Here is a 15,322-nt window from a genome sequence, read left to right as displayed (position 1 = left end):
GCTCCCGCCCCGGGCCCCGGCCCTGGGCCCTGCCCGGCTCTGTCTGTCTGTCCTGTCTGTCCGCGCGCAGCCGGCGGACTCCCCGGTCCTCGCACCTCCTGCCGGGTCCCGCCTCGCCGCGCCCACGGGGCGGGGACCCGGGGATGAGGCCCGCGCCGGGGCAAGGGCAGCCTCCCCTGCTCTCAGTCTCCGTGTGCCCTTGCTCTTCCTCTTTCTTCGCCCCTCTGAGCGTCCTGCCTTCTGTGTCCCTGTCCCCTGGTCCCAGTCGCTCACTCCCTCTCCTGTGGGGTCTTTCCCTCCCTGGCCTGTTGATTGACCCTACTGTTCCTCCTCTGTCCCTCTTCCCCTTATAGCCCTTCTCCCCCTCTCTCATCTTTCTGCATCGCTGTGTCCTACCCCCAATTTTCTTTGCTTTCTCTGACAGTCTCCCTGGCCAGCCTCTCCGTGTCCAGTTTGCGGTGGACCGTCTTTCCTTCTGTCTCTTCCTTGCTGTCTCTCTTGCCCCCTCCTTATGCCTGTGCCTTGGATTCCCGCGGTCCGAATCATCCCTTCTTCCCTCGCTGGCTCTCCTGACTGCCTCTGTACCTCTCTGCCTCTCTCCTTTCGGTTTCACAGCCTATCACTTCCCCCTGGGTTTCTTCCATGTCCTCCCTTCAGAACAAGCCCCACAGTATAGTCCACTCTTTCCAGAGCTTAAAAAGGCAATAAAAAAAATTTGGTGGCCATGATACCCCTTCCATTTACCCCCTTTGCTTGGGGACAGAGGGAGGGCTGAGGCACTACAGGGGGCCAAACCAGTCCTTCTGTTGGGGTGGGGGCTTTGCCAGGAGACTTCCTGTTCTGGGGGTAGGGGGGTGGCCAGGTCAGGCTACCTGGTCCAGGTGTAGGGAGTGGGCAGGGCATGGCTTGGGCCCAGAACACTGGGTCTGAAGGAGAAGGGGGCTTAGGCCTGGACTCCTGGGTCCCAAGGAAGGAGGGGGTGCATCCTCGTGAGATCCATGACTCCTGCCAAGATCTGCAGTTGGGAAGGATTTATTATCACTAAGTGGCCATGACAGATCCGGGAGGAGGGGGTGACACTAACGAGGCTGTTGTAATCAGCTCCCCTAGAGGCAGCGATTAAGGGCTCATTACCCGCTAGGGAGGGAGCCTGGGAAAGGCAACAGAGGAGGGCTGGGTTAGTGGGGGAGGGCAGTCTCCAGGGAAGAGTGGGACACTCCGAGGGGGAAGATGACTCAGGAAGCTCCCAGGAAAGAGGAGAGAACATTCCAGGAGAGAAGCTGGAGTTGGCTGCTCGTAGCAGGCAGGATAGGTCTGGCAGGGTTCCTGTGTAGAGGGAGGAGTCACGGCTTCTCCAGTTGGACATCTCCGATGTGGAGGCTGCCCACGTCCTGGTAGGTACCCTGGAGGCCCCTGGAGATGTCCTCATACATGGAGCAGTCATCGATGTTCAGGCCCTGGAGGGACACCATGGGGCCAGGGACATCAGTACCCTGACACCTGGGATCCCTGCCTTCAGTCAACCCCAGGGAGGGACCCCTTGCAGGGATATGTTGGCAGGACCCCCAACATACGTATTCCTGCCCTGTCCCCACCGTCCACTTACTTCATAAAGATTTTCATCTTCGTAGTCATCCTGGGTGTCCACCCCAAACCTTTCATTCTGCCAGCGCTTCTGTGGGGTTTGAGTGGGTGGTAGGAGGAGTGAGTAGGAGGAGATGGTGAAGACTTTTTCAGACCCTCCTGGATGCCAATGGTATTTTTCCAGAAAGGGTATGGGACATGCCCAAGGCCATGTATAAGCTATGTGACAGGTCTCTCTGGGTTCAAAGCTAGTGTCCTTTTGACTGTCTCCACTGCATTATTATTCTTCAGGATTGACAACCACAACAATAACAGTGAATAATAATAGTTGTGCTGTGGCCTGCAGAGACGAAGTGGCAAGGACTGAGTGAGGACACAAGTCCTGTGTACCTTGCTGTGGGCTACACAGCAAGTGTAGGGGACTGCACTTCTGGGTGCAGGCAGGAGGATGAGAGACCCTGGGTGAGTGAGCATCTCTCTAAGGAGGAACAGTGGGGACACAGTGAAAGGGGAACAATGAGAAGGACCCTCTAGCCCACACCACTTAAAATGCTCTTGTTGTGTTAGTTCATTTAACCCCCATCTCCCCAGAGAGGTGCATGTTTTCATTCTCCCAAGCTTTGGGGGACGGAACCCTGGGGGTCTCACCCTGAACAACAGCAGTGTCCCCGGCACCACAGCACAGAACAGCAGGATGATGCCCTCGGCTGTGATGATGCGGTTCTTGGTGCCCTCTCCCATGTCCAGGAAGGGTCTGGGGGGTGGCTCTGTGAGGAGGGGTTGCTGCTTAGAGCCTTGGTACCTCCTGTCCCCCAGTTCCTTCCTGGTCCTCTCCCTCCCCCGGCCAGGCCCAGAACCCCTGAGCCCCAGAACCGCAGGTGCAAACATCAGTCACTGTGTTCATCCAGTTCCAAGCCCATGACAAAGGCATTGGCTCTATCCCCACTTCACAGATGAGGAAAGTGGTGTCCTAGCCAGGTGGTGGGGGACAGGGCGAGGCTACTCACCTCGAATACGCAGGTAGGTACCGCAGGAAGACATTGATTTTCCATTATCTTCCACTCGGCACTGGTACACGCCCCTGTGGCTCTTGTTCACTTTTGGAATGGTCCACTCGCCCTTGGAGCCTTGGCCTGAGCCCAGGAACTGGGGCGGATAGGAGTGGTTGCCCTGGATGAGGAGCCACCAGGTGACATTGGGCCTGGTGGCATTGTTCTTGCACTGGAGTCGGGCCTCGTCCCCCATCCTCACTGTCACAGATGGTGGGCCCCCATGCACCCACAGGGCCTGGCATCCAGGGCCTGCAGAGAGGTGGGTTGAGTCAGGGACTAGGGGTGGGGATGCAGGCCCCCGGGAAGCCCCAGTGCCCCTGGAGCACGGCCCCTCCCTGCTCACCCACTTTGTGCTTTGGCCTCTTCAAATTCTGACTTTTGAGTGTTTGATTTCCTAGGACTAAAGTGTCCCTGCCTAGACAGCTCCTCCCAGAGTCAGTGCAGACAGCAGCGCAGCCCAAGTCCTTCTGGTGCATGTTCCCACCCGCAGCCTCAGGCCAGCCCTGCGCCCAGCACTTCACCCAGGGTAACCCCATGGCAGAACCCGTAGTCCTGGCTTCTACTGAATGTGTGGTGGGGGGCGGCTGAGGCCGAGGAGCGAAGGGGGTTGCCCAGCATCAGCAAGGTTGGGGCTGTTCCAGTGGCTCTGGGGCTCAGACTCCCAGTTCCCTAGGCCTGTCCCTGCCTGGCACCCAGCAAACAGTCTAGGCCTGCCTTGGCTTGTGAGCCTGGACCTGTCCCCAATTCTCTGTAACTTGAAAGTGTCAACCTAGGGGGCCTGGGAGGGTTTATCCCTTCCCCTGGGCCCAGGATTGGCATCCCAGGGTGGAGACAAAAGTGTCCCAGAGGGAGGCAGGGGTGGCCCAGTGGCCACGGTAGTGTCTACTCTGGCCTCCTCCGGAAGTCCCAGCTCTCAGACTCCCCAGTTCGCTCCACTCGGCCAGCTCCCCATCATCTGGAGGTAGGAGGAGGAAGGTGGGAAGTGGGGAAGACAGATGAGTTGGGGAAGGAGGCTGAGCAACCTCATGGTCACAGGCTTCAGACTCAGACGTGAGCTCCAGTCCTGTTCCTAGGGTCACTGGGGAGAGTGACCTTCCTCTCTGAACTCCTCAGTCAGTGTTCTCACAGCCCTTGCCAGCTGGCCTTGGGTGGGGGAGGGGAGGAAGGAGGGACTAGAGATGAGGCATGCCCTCCCCTCCTCCCACCCCACTTGCCCTCCCCCCGCCCCCCCTCACTGAGAAGGGGCTGCCTACACAGAGGGCAACTTTCATTTAGGGTAGAGGAGAAAATGTTTGCTCCCCTTTGGCTCTTAGTGCCGCCCCCAAGTCCCCTTCCTGCCTGCAACTATGGTGTTCAATCAAGAGCCACCTTAGTTCCTCATTTTGACTTGTGGGGACAAGCAGGGGGAGGGGGCCTTCTAGGTCCTCCCTCCCTCCATGGGACTGTGGATGCCCAGTCCACTTCCGGAGCCTCCTCCAGCCTTCCATGGCGGCTCCAGCCTTACCGTGGCCCAGCTTCGATTGGTCAAACCAATAGCTGCGATTTCTGCAGGGGTCTTCCCCAGCTCCCCCTCCACCGGCCCCCTCCCTGCCCCCACTACCTGCGCCTGTCCTCCCGCCCGCTGGCCTCCTTCACCCCTTCACACAGCACCTGCCCTTTGGCCACATACCCAGGCAGGCTGCGGACAGCAAGAAGAGGCCGCAGATGGTGGCAGGCAGAGCTGGAAGGACTCCTAGACCCCCAAGCATCTTCTCCCAACTGGTAGGTGATTCGTGCTGCAGCAGTTTGGGGTACCAGATTCCACTTCAAACCCCGCCCCACTTCCTGCCCTACCCTGCCGCGGAGATGGGCTCCACTGGTCTTCGCTGCTAGGCCTCTTGACTGCCGGCCTGGGGGCAGCCCCTGCCCCTTTGCTTCAGGCTGGTAGCAGCTGCCCCAGAGCAGGGAGAAACTACTTTCTGCACCTGCAGTGGCCGCGGTTCCCCTGAGGCGTGGCTGCTGGGTGGGGGCAGAGACTGGTTCAGGCCTGGCTCAGCACTGGGAGGTCTGGGGACAGAAGCTTGAGGGGGCCAGAGTTCAGAGTGCTGGCTGCTGGCAGTCTGTGTGGTGGTTCTGAGCTCCGCTTCTGTCTGCTCCTTGACCTTGGGCAAAACTTGTTCCCCTCTGAGCTTGTTTCCGTACTTCTCGGGGTTGGGAAAGAGGATTTTCCCTCTTCTGAGTCTTGGCTATTTTTTTTTTCAGTACTAGAGATCAAACCCAGGGCCTCGCTCATTCTATGCAAGAGCTCTATCACCGAATTGCACCTCCAGCCTTGGCCTTGGCATCTGTAAATCCACAAGTTGAGGAGCAGAGGATCTCCTTGACATTGTGACATGAGACGCTGTGCTCAGCACCCAGGAGTTAGAACCATATGAGCACTTTACTAGAGTTCTTTTTTTTTGGGGGGGGGGGCCGGGGGAGTACCAGGATTGAATTCAGGGACACTCGGTCACTGAGTCACGTCCCAGCCCTATTTTGTATTTTATTTAGAGACAGGGTCTTACCGGTTGCTTAGCACCTCGCTTTCTTACTGGAGTTCTTTTACATGGGTCTTCCCACATGGGACAACATAGGTCATTCGCCACTTTACAGAGGAGGAAACTGAGGTCCTGAGAAGGGAGGTTATCACTTTCCCGTTGTCATACACTCTAGGAGTGACCTTGAGGGATTCAAAGGCACCTTTTTGTCCCAGGTTTTTTTGAGCCTATCATGCTTGGCCAGGGAAATGAGGTTTGAGTAGGGAAGAGGGGAGTTGTTGAGATACCTGTGAACAATTAGGAGACCCATGTACACACATACACACACACACACACACACACACACACAGAGAGAGAGAGAGAGAAAATTCATGCTGGGTGCAGTGATGCATACTTGTAATCCCCACAACTTTGGAGGCTAAGGTAGGAGGATCACAAGTTGGAAGCCAGCCTGGGCAACTTTGCAAGATCCTGTCCAAAAAAAAAAAGTGGGGAGCTGTGGATGGAGCTCAGTGGTCAGTGGTAGAGTACCCCAGATTCAATCTCCAGTGCTGAAAAGAGAAAAGATCATGGCAGGGAGATTTTTATTAGCAAAAATCTAGAAGCAATCCAAAAAGTCATTTACAGGAGAGTGGATTCACGGGTGGTGACAGTCAACCAACCAAATACCACAGAATAGGGGAAGCGTCAGTAGGCTGCCACTCAAATAATTCGAGGATGAGAAAAAAATCTAGTGCGATGCAGTTGACTTGTTTTCAAAAGGCAAAACAACACCGGGTACTACTTTAGGATACAAGCCTGTAATGGTGGTTTAGTCCCACATAAGGTGACAAATGCCCGGTTCTGAGAGGGGTTACTTCTCAGGGAAGAAAGGAGGACGACGGGGTTGGAGCACACAGAGGACTTGGCCAGTTAGGGTCTTATTCCTTGTGTTTCATTTTTGGTTTGTTTCTGTGGTGCTGGGAGTGAACCCAGGGCCCTGTGTACACATGACATGTGCTCTACCACTGACCTGTACTGCCAGACCCCCTTGTGTTGTCTCTTAAGCTGGGTGGTAGGTGTGTGGGTGGCTATTATGTTGTTATGGATACTCCTTTGCATGCCTGAAGTATTTAATTTTTTTAAATATATTTTTTAGTTGTTGATAGATCTTTATTTTATTCATTTATATGCAGTGCTGAGAATCGAACCCAGTGCCTCCCACATGCTAGGCAGGCGCTCTACCATTGAGCCATAACCCCAGCCCATATTTAATAATTTTTTAAAAAATGCAACTGTCACCCACAGAAGAGCATGGGCTTCAAGAATCCAGGATTCTGGGACTTGCATCTCAGTTCTGCCAACTCACTGGTCATCTGAGCCTCAGTGTCTTCTCTTATAATATGGGTACAATTCCTGTTTGTGAAAGTGCACAAATATTACGAAGGCAGCTCCTAGGACAAGGTTAGTTATTTTCTCTGTTTCTAGAGACCTGCCCTCTTCCTTCCAGAGGCCCAGATGTTCTGTTGGACCCCTGCCGTCACTGAATAGCAGGTTGTCAGCCCCTCTGTGCCTCAGTCCCTCCTTTTAAGGCCTTCCCAGGAAAAATCATGGGTCCACAGCTGGAAGCCCTAGGAATTCACATTTTTCAGCGTCTTTCAGAAGCTGTTTCCAGGCCATTGGCTGCCCCCTAGCGGTTGGATAGGCAAAGCTGCAGGATTTCAGGCACATGGTCCAGTTTACTTAGCACCTCTTTCTGGTGCCCCACCCTGTGCAGACCAGATGCTTGGCATTGGGTCCTTATATTAGCTCTGGGAAGTGTTTTCATCCTTGGTGGACAAAAACAAAAAACAAGATTCCAGAACTGGATGTTGACTGGTCTGGAGTCATGCCAGGGAGTGTAAACTCTTATACTTCATTTTCTCAGCTTTTTTTGATAGTGCTGTAGCAGGACGGGGCTGGTAGTTTGGGTTCAAATGGCTCTGTCACCCTCTAGCCATAGGGACATCTCACAAATTACCTGTGACTTTTCCTGCCTCCAGTACATAGCACTTGGGTGTACAAAATATTCTGAAGTGACTGGTGGTACATACTGTTTATTCAGTACCAATCTTTCAGCACTGACAACCTCCAAACTGGGAGGGGTGGCAGCTTCATCTCCCACATGGTGCGGGAGCTGTAGGTTGTCCATCTTAAATGCAATGCCAATTGTCTACCAGAAATGCTTTATGTGATTATCTTGCTGAATCCCTTAGGGGTAAGCGGGAGTGAGGATTGCATGGGGTTACGTGCACAAAATTTGGAGCAGAGATGGACTCTTCCCTCCCAGTGTTGGGGATGGAACCATCTTGCTCATGCTAGGCAAATCCTCCACCATTAAGCTACATCCCCAGCCTATAGCTGCAACTTAAAACTTGCCCATCTCTCAAAACTCTCCCTCCACTCCAGGTTTTGCTTTCAAATGGATCTGGGTTAAATATTTTGGGGGCTGGGTACCAGGTGGTCCTAATTGCCCCACTAGGGACCTAAGTAACAGGGATTTCTTCAGGTGTAAACTTCATGGGTCCAGCCCTGTGCAAAGCTCTAGTAGTTGGCTCCATCAACACTTCCTTCCCAAGGCTCTAGGGTTGGATTTGTTAGGGGGATAGGCCCAAGGCCACTACCCTAAAACGAAAAGCAGAGGCTCAAGTAGGCCCACCCTGCCCATGTAGGCCCATAAATAGGTACCAGTCTGGAAAATCACTTTGGGCAGCAGTGTGTACCTGTAACCCCAGAAACTGCAGGAATGCAACCCAAGTAACTTGGTGAGACCCTGGAGGGGCTGGGAATATAGTGCAGAGGCTAATTACTAAGGGTTCTGTCCTCAGCAAAGCCCCCAGCAGAATAGCACCAGTTCTGCAGGTCTCTCTTCACTTCCTCCCAGGAAAGACACATGGGCTCTAGGACCATCCCTATTCTAACAGATGTCACCTCTGCAACCCAGCATCAGATTTGTCACTGCTTAACCAGTCACCCTTTGTTTTCTTGTTCCAGAGAATTGCAAACACAGGACATGGGGGAGGGATACAGTCCCCTCACCCACTGCAGGAAAATGTTCAGTTAGGGAGGTGTTTGAAGTGGGAAGACTGGCCTAGTGCTCTGCCAGCTACTGTTCAACATAACCATTCAGAGACCCCTGGTCCCTAGGAATGTGCTTTCAGTCAATCAAGAGACCCAGACCAGAATTACGAATGAGGCAATTTATTAACCCAGCATCCTTTTGTTCTAATGCTTCTTGTTGGCAGCTGCCACCTGTGGGAAAAGATTAAGAATTCAGATGAGTGGTGGGGTCTCTACTGTGCACTCCACTGGCTGCAGTAATAAGCACACTAAATTCTAGATGCCAAATGTACTCGTTTAATCTTCATAACTGAGGTCATCTTCCCATTTTACAGGGACTCAAGCAAATGGATGAGTCCAATTCTGCCCACTGCCCCATGAGGAGAATGCTAACCATCAGCACAGATGTTTGCACCAGGCTCTCCTCCAACTCCCAGAGGGTGGACACCGTTCATTCTTTTGTGACACCTGACTAAGTGACTACACATTTCAAGGCTTCTAGGAGGCCTGAGCCAATGATTAGGAACCAACACAGAGCTCATGCCAGGACCCCTTAGGACCTGGGGCTCCTGCTGTACTGCAGCCTGTGGAATCCTCACCCCCAGTTTAGGCTGGTGAGAGTGGGTCATTCCATGACAGGGAGATTATAGGGGTGAAGGGACTTTGTCCGAGTGTCATCCACCCAGGATCTGGGGCCTGACCCAGCATGCTGAACCCACCTGTTGCCAAGTAAGCACAAGATATGGGAAATGGAACCACCAGTGTGTGGGGGCAGATGTGCCCTATAGAGGCCAAACACCACCTTGGCCTGGGCTCCCTCTACCCCAACACCCAAATTTTTGATCAACTTAAGCACAAATGATCTTTTTTCTGCCCCCGGGCAGCCCCTTCCTGAGGTATGCCCTTCAGGGAAGGAAACAAGTCACATCTACAACAGGTTCTGGAAACTGGGGGAGTGACTGAGGGTCCCACCCTGAACAAAGTCACATCTTACCTGTCCAGCGATTCTGTCCAGATCTCTCTGTCCCTGAGGTGTCAGCTTGCGGCCCCTGAAGGAGAAAAGAATCTTAGTCATTCCCTGTTGAGTACAGGCTCTCAGCCCCCTCCTCTTGGCCACAAGCCAGGCTTCCCAAGAAGGTACCTGGCAGAGGGACCACATACCAGCTCCAGCCAAGTCCCACCCAGGCCCTAGTCAGTTGCATTCCAAGGAGCTGGGGGTAGGAGCACGAGCTCTCTTGGGAGCTGACTGGGTGTCGTTTGTGCAAGCATTAGATCAAAAGCCCCGAAAAATCAATTCGGAAAAGTTAACGAGCAGGCTAATGAAAGCGGACAGTCGCTAAATTACCTTCCTGGAGCCTGAGGAAGTCAGCTAGAGAGGTCGGGGTGAGGCCCCCTCACTGTTTTGCTTTTCTGTTGAATGCCCTGCCTGGCCGTGAGAGGAGCAGGTGGGAGGCACCCGACAGCTTCAGTGTATGTGACCCATGGTACTGATAACCTGGCCCCCAGGTTCCCTTTCTGCTTACCCATCTTGGTCCTTCTCTACCATCTTCAGTCCCTCCAGGGCTTGGAGGACGCGGCGGGCCACACTCTTAGAGCCTCTGCTGAAGTGGCTGGGCATGACACCATTTCTTTGACGTCCCCCATAGATCTTGGTCATGGAGCCAACCCCAGCACCACCCCGGAGGTACAGATGCCGTGCTGTAGAAGCTGGAGGTGGAGTGAGAGGGAGCTGAGAACATTTCTTAGGCACATATAACAGTTCAGTGAGACAGCTAATCCTCACCATTTTAAGTGGAAGAAGTGGAAAACACACATGATGACCACTTGATGTGCCCTGAACCAGCCCTCCCAGTTTGTCAAGTCACTATGTACTCTAGGCAGGAATCTGAGGCATGGTGAGGGTGGAGCCTAGTCAATGTTTTAAGAAACTGACCATATCTATATGCCTGAGTAACAACAGGGAGAGGGCAGACACCCTATGCAGTGGATGCTCCCAACTTGGAACCCGCAGCATGCCCTCCAGGACACAAGGGTTCTTATCCCTGGACTGGCTTGATCAAGTCTCCCCCGGGGGCCAGCCTCGTTGTCTAAAAGGCAAGTTCTAGCAAAACCCAGAACTGCTGTGGAACGGGAGCATAGGTCTGCTAGACCCTGTGCCAAATGCCCTGCACACAATCACTCATGCATTAAGATGGCCTCAGAAGCTGGACTGATATAGCCTTAGGCAAACCGCTTAACCTCACCAGGAGCAGGACAGACAGTCCTCTAGCCATCATATAGCTCTACCAGCTGGGGAACACAAGGGCCAGAATCTGCTCAAGTGAGCTCTCTTCTGGTTCTGAAAAGCAATAGGGTGAACCAGTGATTCAGTTCAAAAACTACTGACTCAGAGCCAGAGGCTAGGCAGTGTTCTCTGTGTACAACAAACCAAGTGACCAGGGTACTTTAGGGGTATTGTGTCCAATTACAACAAACAAATAAATAAAATCATTCCATCAGTTTTATACCTTCCCAATTTACTGTAGGTCCTATCTCTGCCCGAATCAAGAGACTATCTTGGCATAAACCACTTCACCCCTAGTCTTTAAAAAATGCCATCCCAGAATGAACCACCTCTGTCCATGGGCTTTCATCTGGTTGTGTCCTGCTTAGGAGACCTGCTCTCCTGCTAGGGCTTAAGGGCTGGGGAAAGAAGGATAACCTCAGGAAAGGTAAGAAGCTGTGTATCAGAAGTAGTACAGGCAACCTTGGTCTTGCTGAGCCAGGACCAGTGCCCAGAGATCCGGGGTCTCAGCCTGGGCTCAATGTGCAAAACAGGTGGCCAAACACTGAGCTAACAGGCAGGTGGGAGACAATCTCAACGGGCTCTTATTAGTAGTGCCACAAAGTACATATATCCAGCTGTCAGGAGGTAGGTACAGCAGCACCAAAGGAGACCATTAAATTTAATCCCTAAATACAGTGACTGGTGGGAAATAAGCGCCATCAAAGCATACTAGTTCTTTCAATTGGGGCTCACAATGGAGAGTACAAGGCCCTGCTACCCCATTATTTTTGACCCATAAGAAGTGAAGGAGCTCTACTATAAAACACCAAGTTCTGGAAAGCACTGGCCTCTTTTCCACCCCCTTGAGACCTGGGCCCTACTGCCACACTTTGGTGGAATTAAAAAAAAAAAAAAAATCCAGGCCATTCTTGATGAATTCGTAGGCGAGTTAGGCCTTGTTACAGACTGAGAGCCCCACAGGCCTTCTGTACCCTTATACATTCTTAGAAAACGGGGAATGGCTGTGTGTTCCTGCTGGGCTGGGGGGACAACAGCACTCTGCACTTGAGACAAGCAACCCAGCTTTTTTGAGTCACCATAGCACCAACAGTTTATGCTAATAAGCACAGACTGGTGGTTGTATCCCCACCCTAGTCAAAAGCGGGGGAGGGGGGCGGGCTCTGTCTGCCCTGACCTTTCTCTGAAAAACCAAGGAAAAATCATGTTCCTGATCTTGATTCGCCTCTTTAATTTTTCTGTGATGCTTCCTAAGCTTCATTTCTTCTACTAACACAGCATGACTGAGTCCCTGACCCTACACAAGAGTCAGAAGGACCAGCCTTTACCCTATAAGCAGTCTTCAAGTATTCTAATTGAGCATTCTCCCAGGCAAATACCCACCAAGACACCACAGTGGATTCTCATCTCACTCCTAAGCAGGTTTTTATGAGAATTAACAGGCCAAGAGACCTAATTAGGGTGACACATCCTGCCCCTTTAGGTCCACTGTAGTCTGATCTTGAGCAACAGAGCCTCCCTTTAGAGATTATCTGTTCTCTATATCTCCATCTCATTGCCTGGAAACTTGATCCCATAGTCCTGCCTCACATCCAGACCACCTTCTGCCACAAACTTCTTTATTTCCCACATCTGTATGTTTCTTCACTGTACTCCAGCCTCTACCTCCTGAGGGGGCAAAATAGGCCAGATCTCACCATTCAGAGAGAGAAAATACAGCCTAGAACGTACAGTCAGACAGAGCTGGCTTGCCAATGCTCCCAAAGCTGCTTGAAAAGTCACTCTACCTCTCTGTACCCACATTAGGTGAAAAGCACATTAGATTTCAGAATAGATATCAGTAAGCAAGCATCTTTTGTAGTGGATTAGAAAATAACTTGGCTTCTGCTGCTGTAGCACTGTAAAAAACAGACACAACAGCACCCCAACTCCCTATATCACAGGGCCATTGGGAAAGTGAGATCTAAAAGGGAGCTTTGGGAGCTCCAGCTCCACTGGAGGGAGAACACACACCCAGTGTGAGATGTCCAGGGAAGGGCCTGCTAAGCAAAGGGCTGCAACTACTGTATCATGACCAGCAGATTCATCTAGGTTCATCACCAGGGTCTTGATCCCATTTTTAAATCATTCCTCACCTTAAAAAAAAAAAAAAAAAAATTGGTATTTTGGAGGAGTCCTTTCCAAGCAGCGTTAAGGATGTATTTTGATATCACTACCTGGCTGACCCTGGACATGTTACTCAACCCTTCTGAGATCAACTGTGAAGCAGGCAAAAGCAATTCTACTTCAGGTTTTTAGTACATGCAAAATGTCTATGCACCTCAAATAATGGAAAGAGCTATTACATTGTTCTAAACTTAAATCCAAAGTTTCTTTAATCTCTCGAGGCACTGCCAAAAAACACTGAGGACATGGTGTGTCATTCAGGTCTTGTCACTGTTGTGTGCCCAGGGAGCCAGCTTTCCCTCACCATCCCCACCTTCCCTTTTTTGGTACTAGGGATGGAACCCAGAAGTTTTTAACACTGACCGTCATCCAAGTCCTTTTAGTTTTGATAGGGTTTTGCTAAGTTGCCCAGACTGGTTTCAAACTTGCAATTCTCCTGCCTCAGCACTCTGAATTGCTGGGATTATAGGCATGTACCATCCAACCCAACCACCCCCGTTTTCTAAAACTATAGTGGTGGGTGGGTGGATATGCTACCCATCCTACCCACCTCACAGAGTTGATCTTTTAGTCCTCAGAGGTCAGAGGCTGTGATGAGTCATGTTGGTCCCCTGTGCCCAGTCCAAGGCCTGAAACAAAGTGGGCCCCATGGACATTTGATGCATGAGTGCACAACAAGTCTACAATATGTTGTCAGAGCTAACCAACTTGTACCAAGGCTGAGGCCAACTGATCTCAGGGTCATTCCTGAAATCTGCCAAACTGTCTCCTATCTAATAATGACCTTTGCTAGTTTGGAGCCCCCACTTCACAAAGGGAGATCAGAGAGGTCAAGATCCCATAGAAGACCTGTGCAGAGGCTGTCACCTTAATACAACCCAGCACTGACCCTATCCCTGTAAGTTAGACCTACAGAAGAGTGCGTGATGTGTATACAGTCTAGAAATGTCAAAACAGGCAAGAATTAGCACTGTGAAGTTAGCAAATGTATTTATATTACAACTATAAGATTAAAAAAAAAAAAGATGAGAGCTGCCACGACAGCAGAGGGTAACCACAAGGTCAGGGTGTTTTCTTTACAGGCACTTAGAAGTCAAGATTAGAGCAAGAAGTTGCCCAGATCCCAACCACGAAGTAAGAAACAACTTGCTAGAGACAGCAGGCTAACATGATGATCTGAATAACAGAAACAAGACAGAAGACTTTAATTACTGTGCAATGGGCGCTTCTAAAATTTTGACTGCTTTAAATTCATTTAATCTTCATGATAATCCTGCAATAGTACCATCATTAGCTCCTCCATCATTAGGATTAGAAACTGAAAACATAAGCAAATTAAGCAATTTGTCCAAGGTTATGGTTAAGCAATGGACATGAATCTGACTCCCCAAATGCAGAAGGGATGTTGCCTCTCTCAAGTGAAGAACTTCTAATTAAACATGACAACCAATTTGACACCAAGCTTTCCTCAAAGCTCTTAAAACCGCAGTTATTAAAGTCTCAAGTCACATAACATGTGGCAACACAAAAGTCTCTCCTACTGCAACCTTGGGAGGGAGCAAAATGGATTTGTGCATGGGGTCACCCAGTTTCCCACCCTTAGCCAAGGGCCCACACATATTCCTCACCAGCTCGTGTGTAGAACCAGTTCTCATCGTAGGGAGCAAGCTCTTTATGCTTGGCCAGCTTGACTGTGTCCACCCATTCGGGGACTTTCAGCTTGCCAGACCTAGGACAGAAAACAGGAAGGAAAACAAAATTCAGGAATCTCACTAACAATTTTACCCATATGACCCCTTCCTTTGAACATAACTTTAGAAAGAGGTTCCAAGACACAAATAAACAGGCTGAAACGCAAAACCACCAACCCAGGCCTCATACAGAAAGTGCACTCTTCACATGGAAGCCCCGCACAAATCTCCCCTCCCTCCCTGAACAGGGAGCCTGGCGCGCTCACGTGCCAACGGACAGACTGCGTCCACTGACCTCAGCCCCCACACTCACTTTTTAAGGAAGGCTGCCAGAGCTCTGACGAACTCCTGCTGGTTTACGTCTTTTACAGTAACTCCGGGCATCTGTGAGAGAAAGTCCGACATGTGACCATAAGGTCTGGTGGAGGTCTGAACGAGGGTCCGGGCCCTGGAAGCCAACTCGGCTCCTCGGCGATCTAAACCGCAGCACCCGCGTTAACCCCCAAGGCTCACTTCAACTCCGGCCCTGGCTCCCGTGGATCCCACAGAACTTACTGGCGCTGGTCTCTGTGGGTCCCACCAGCCCGGCCTCAGTTTGGGAGCTCCCTGCACAACGCCACCCCTCAGCCCCGGGATTCTGGATGCCCTTACGCACCCCTCAGCTGCCCGCCAGGCCCTCTCGGTTCCGGACCGCGCGGAGCAGGCATGTCCGGGCCTGCCGCTCGCACGTGGTCGCGGCTTCTGGGGGCGGGTCGGCCCCGCGCCGTGCTCACCGGGGCCATGAGGCACGCACTCCTGAGCCGGGAAATTCGGCCCCGAAGCCCCATGCCCAGCCCGTGCCGGAGAGCCAGCTTACCGTGCGGCCTCCGCGCTGCCAGCCAGGGGAAAGGGAGCGACGGGGTTTCCCGGGCGCACAAGTCGGGCGTCAAGTCTCGCGATACTTCAAAGTTC

General features: G+C 51.9%; 2 protein-coding genes across 3 annotated transcripts; both read right to left on the bottom strand.

The window, feature by feature from the left end:
• Window positions 1–1,016: 1,016 nt before the first annotated feature.
• Cd79a (CD79a molecule) lies at window positions 1,017–4,463 on the bottom strand. The gene is made up of 5 exons (XM_015496768.2): window positions 4,306–4,463; window positions 2,592–2,885; window positions 2,233–2,351; window positions 1,607–1,675; window positions 1,017–1,457 (listed from the first exon to the last, which is right to left on the bottom strand). Exons 1-5 carry the CDS (start codon window positions 4,382–4,384, stop codon window positions 1,344–1,346), a joined length of 675 nt encoding a protein of 224 aa, XP_015352254.1. The 5' UTR covers window positions 4,385–4,463; the 3' UTR covers window positions 1,017–1,343.
• A 3,892-nt stretch (window positions 4,464–8,355) lies between these two features.
• On the bottom strand, window positions 8,356–15,316 carry Rps19 (ribosomal protein S19). Of its 2 annotated transcripts, none has more exons than XM_015496766.2 (6): window positions 15,228–15,316; window positions 14,685–14,755; window positions 14,309–14,409; window positions 9,754–9,937; window positions 9,225–9,279; window positions 8,356–8,422 (listed from the first exon to the last, which is right to left on the bottom strand). In XM_015496766.2, exons 2-6 carry the CDS (start codon window positions 14,753–14,755, stop codon window positions 8,396–8,398), a joined length of 438 nt encoding a protein of 145 aa, XP_015352252.1. In that variant the 5' UTR covers window positions 15,228–15,316; the 3' UTR covers window positions 8,356–8,395. The 2 variants fall into 2 exon arrangements, with proteins under 2 accessions (XP_015352252.1, XP_048646740.1); XM_048790783.1 differs by lacking the exon at window positions 15,228–15,316 and adding an exon at window positions 15,027–15,045.
• Window positions 15,317–15,322: the final 6 nt, after the last annotated feature.

The sequence above is a fragment of the Marmota marmota genome, unplaced genomic scaffold, assembly GCF_001458135.2.
Source record: "Marmota marmota marmota unplaced genomic scaffold, marMar, whole genome shotgun sequence".
NCBI lineage: Eukaryota > Metazoa > Chordata > Mammalia > Rodentia > Sciuridae > Marmota > Marmota marmota.
Note: the sequence above shows the minus strand (reverse complement) of the source record. Positions and strands in the feature narration are given on the sequence as shown.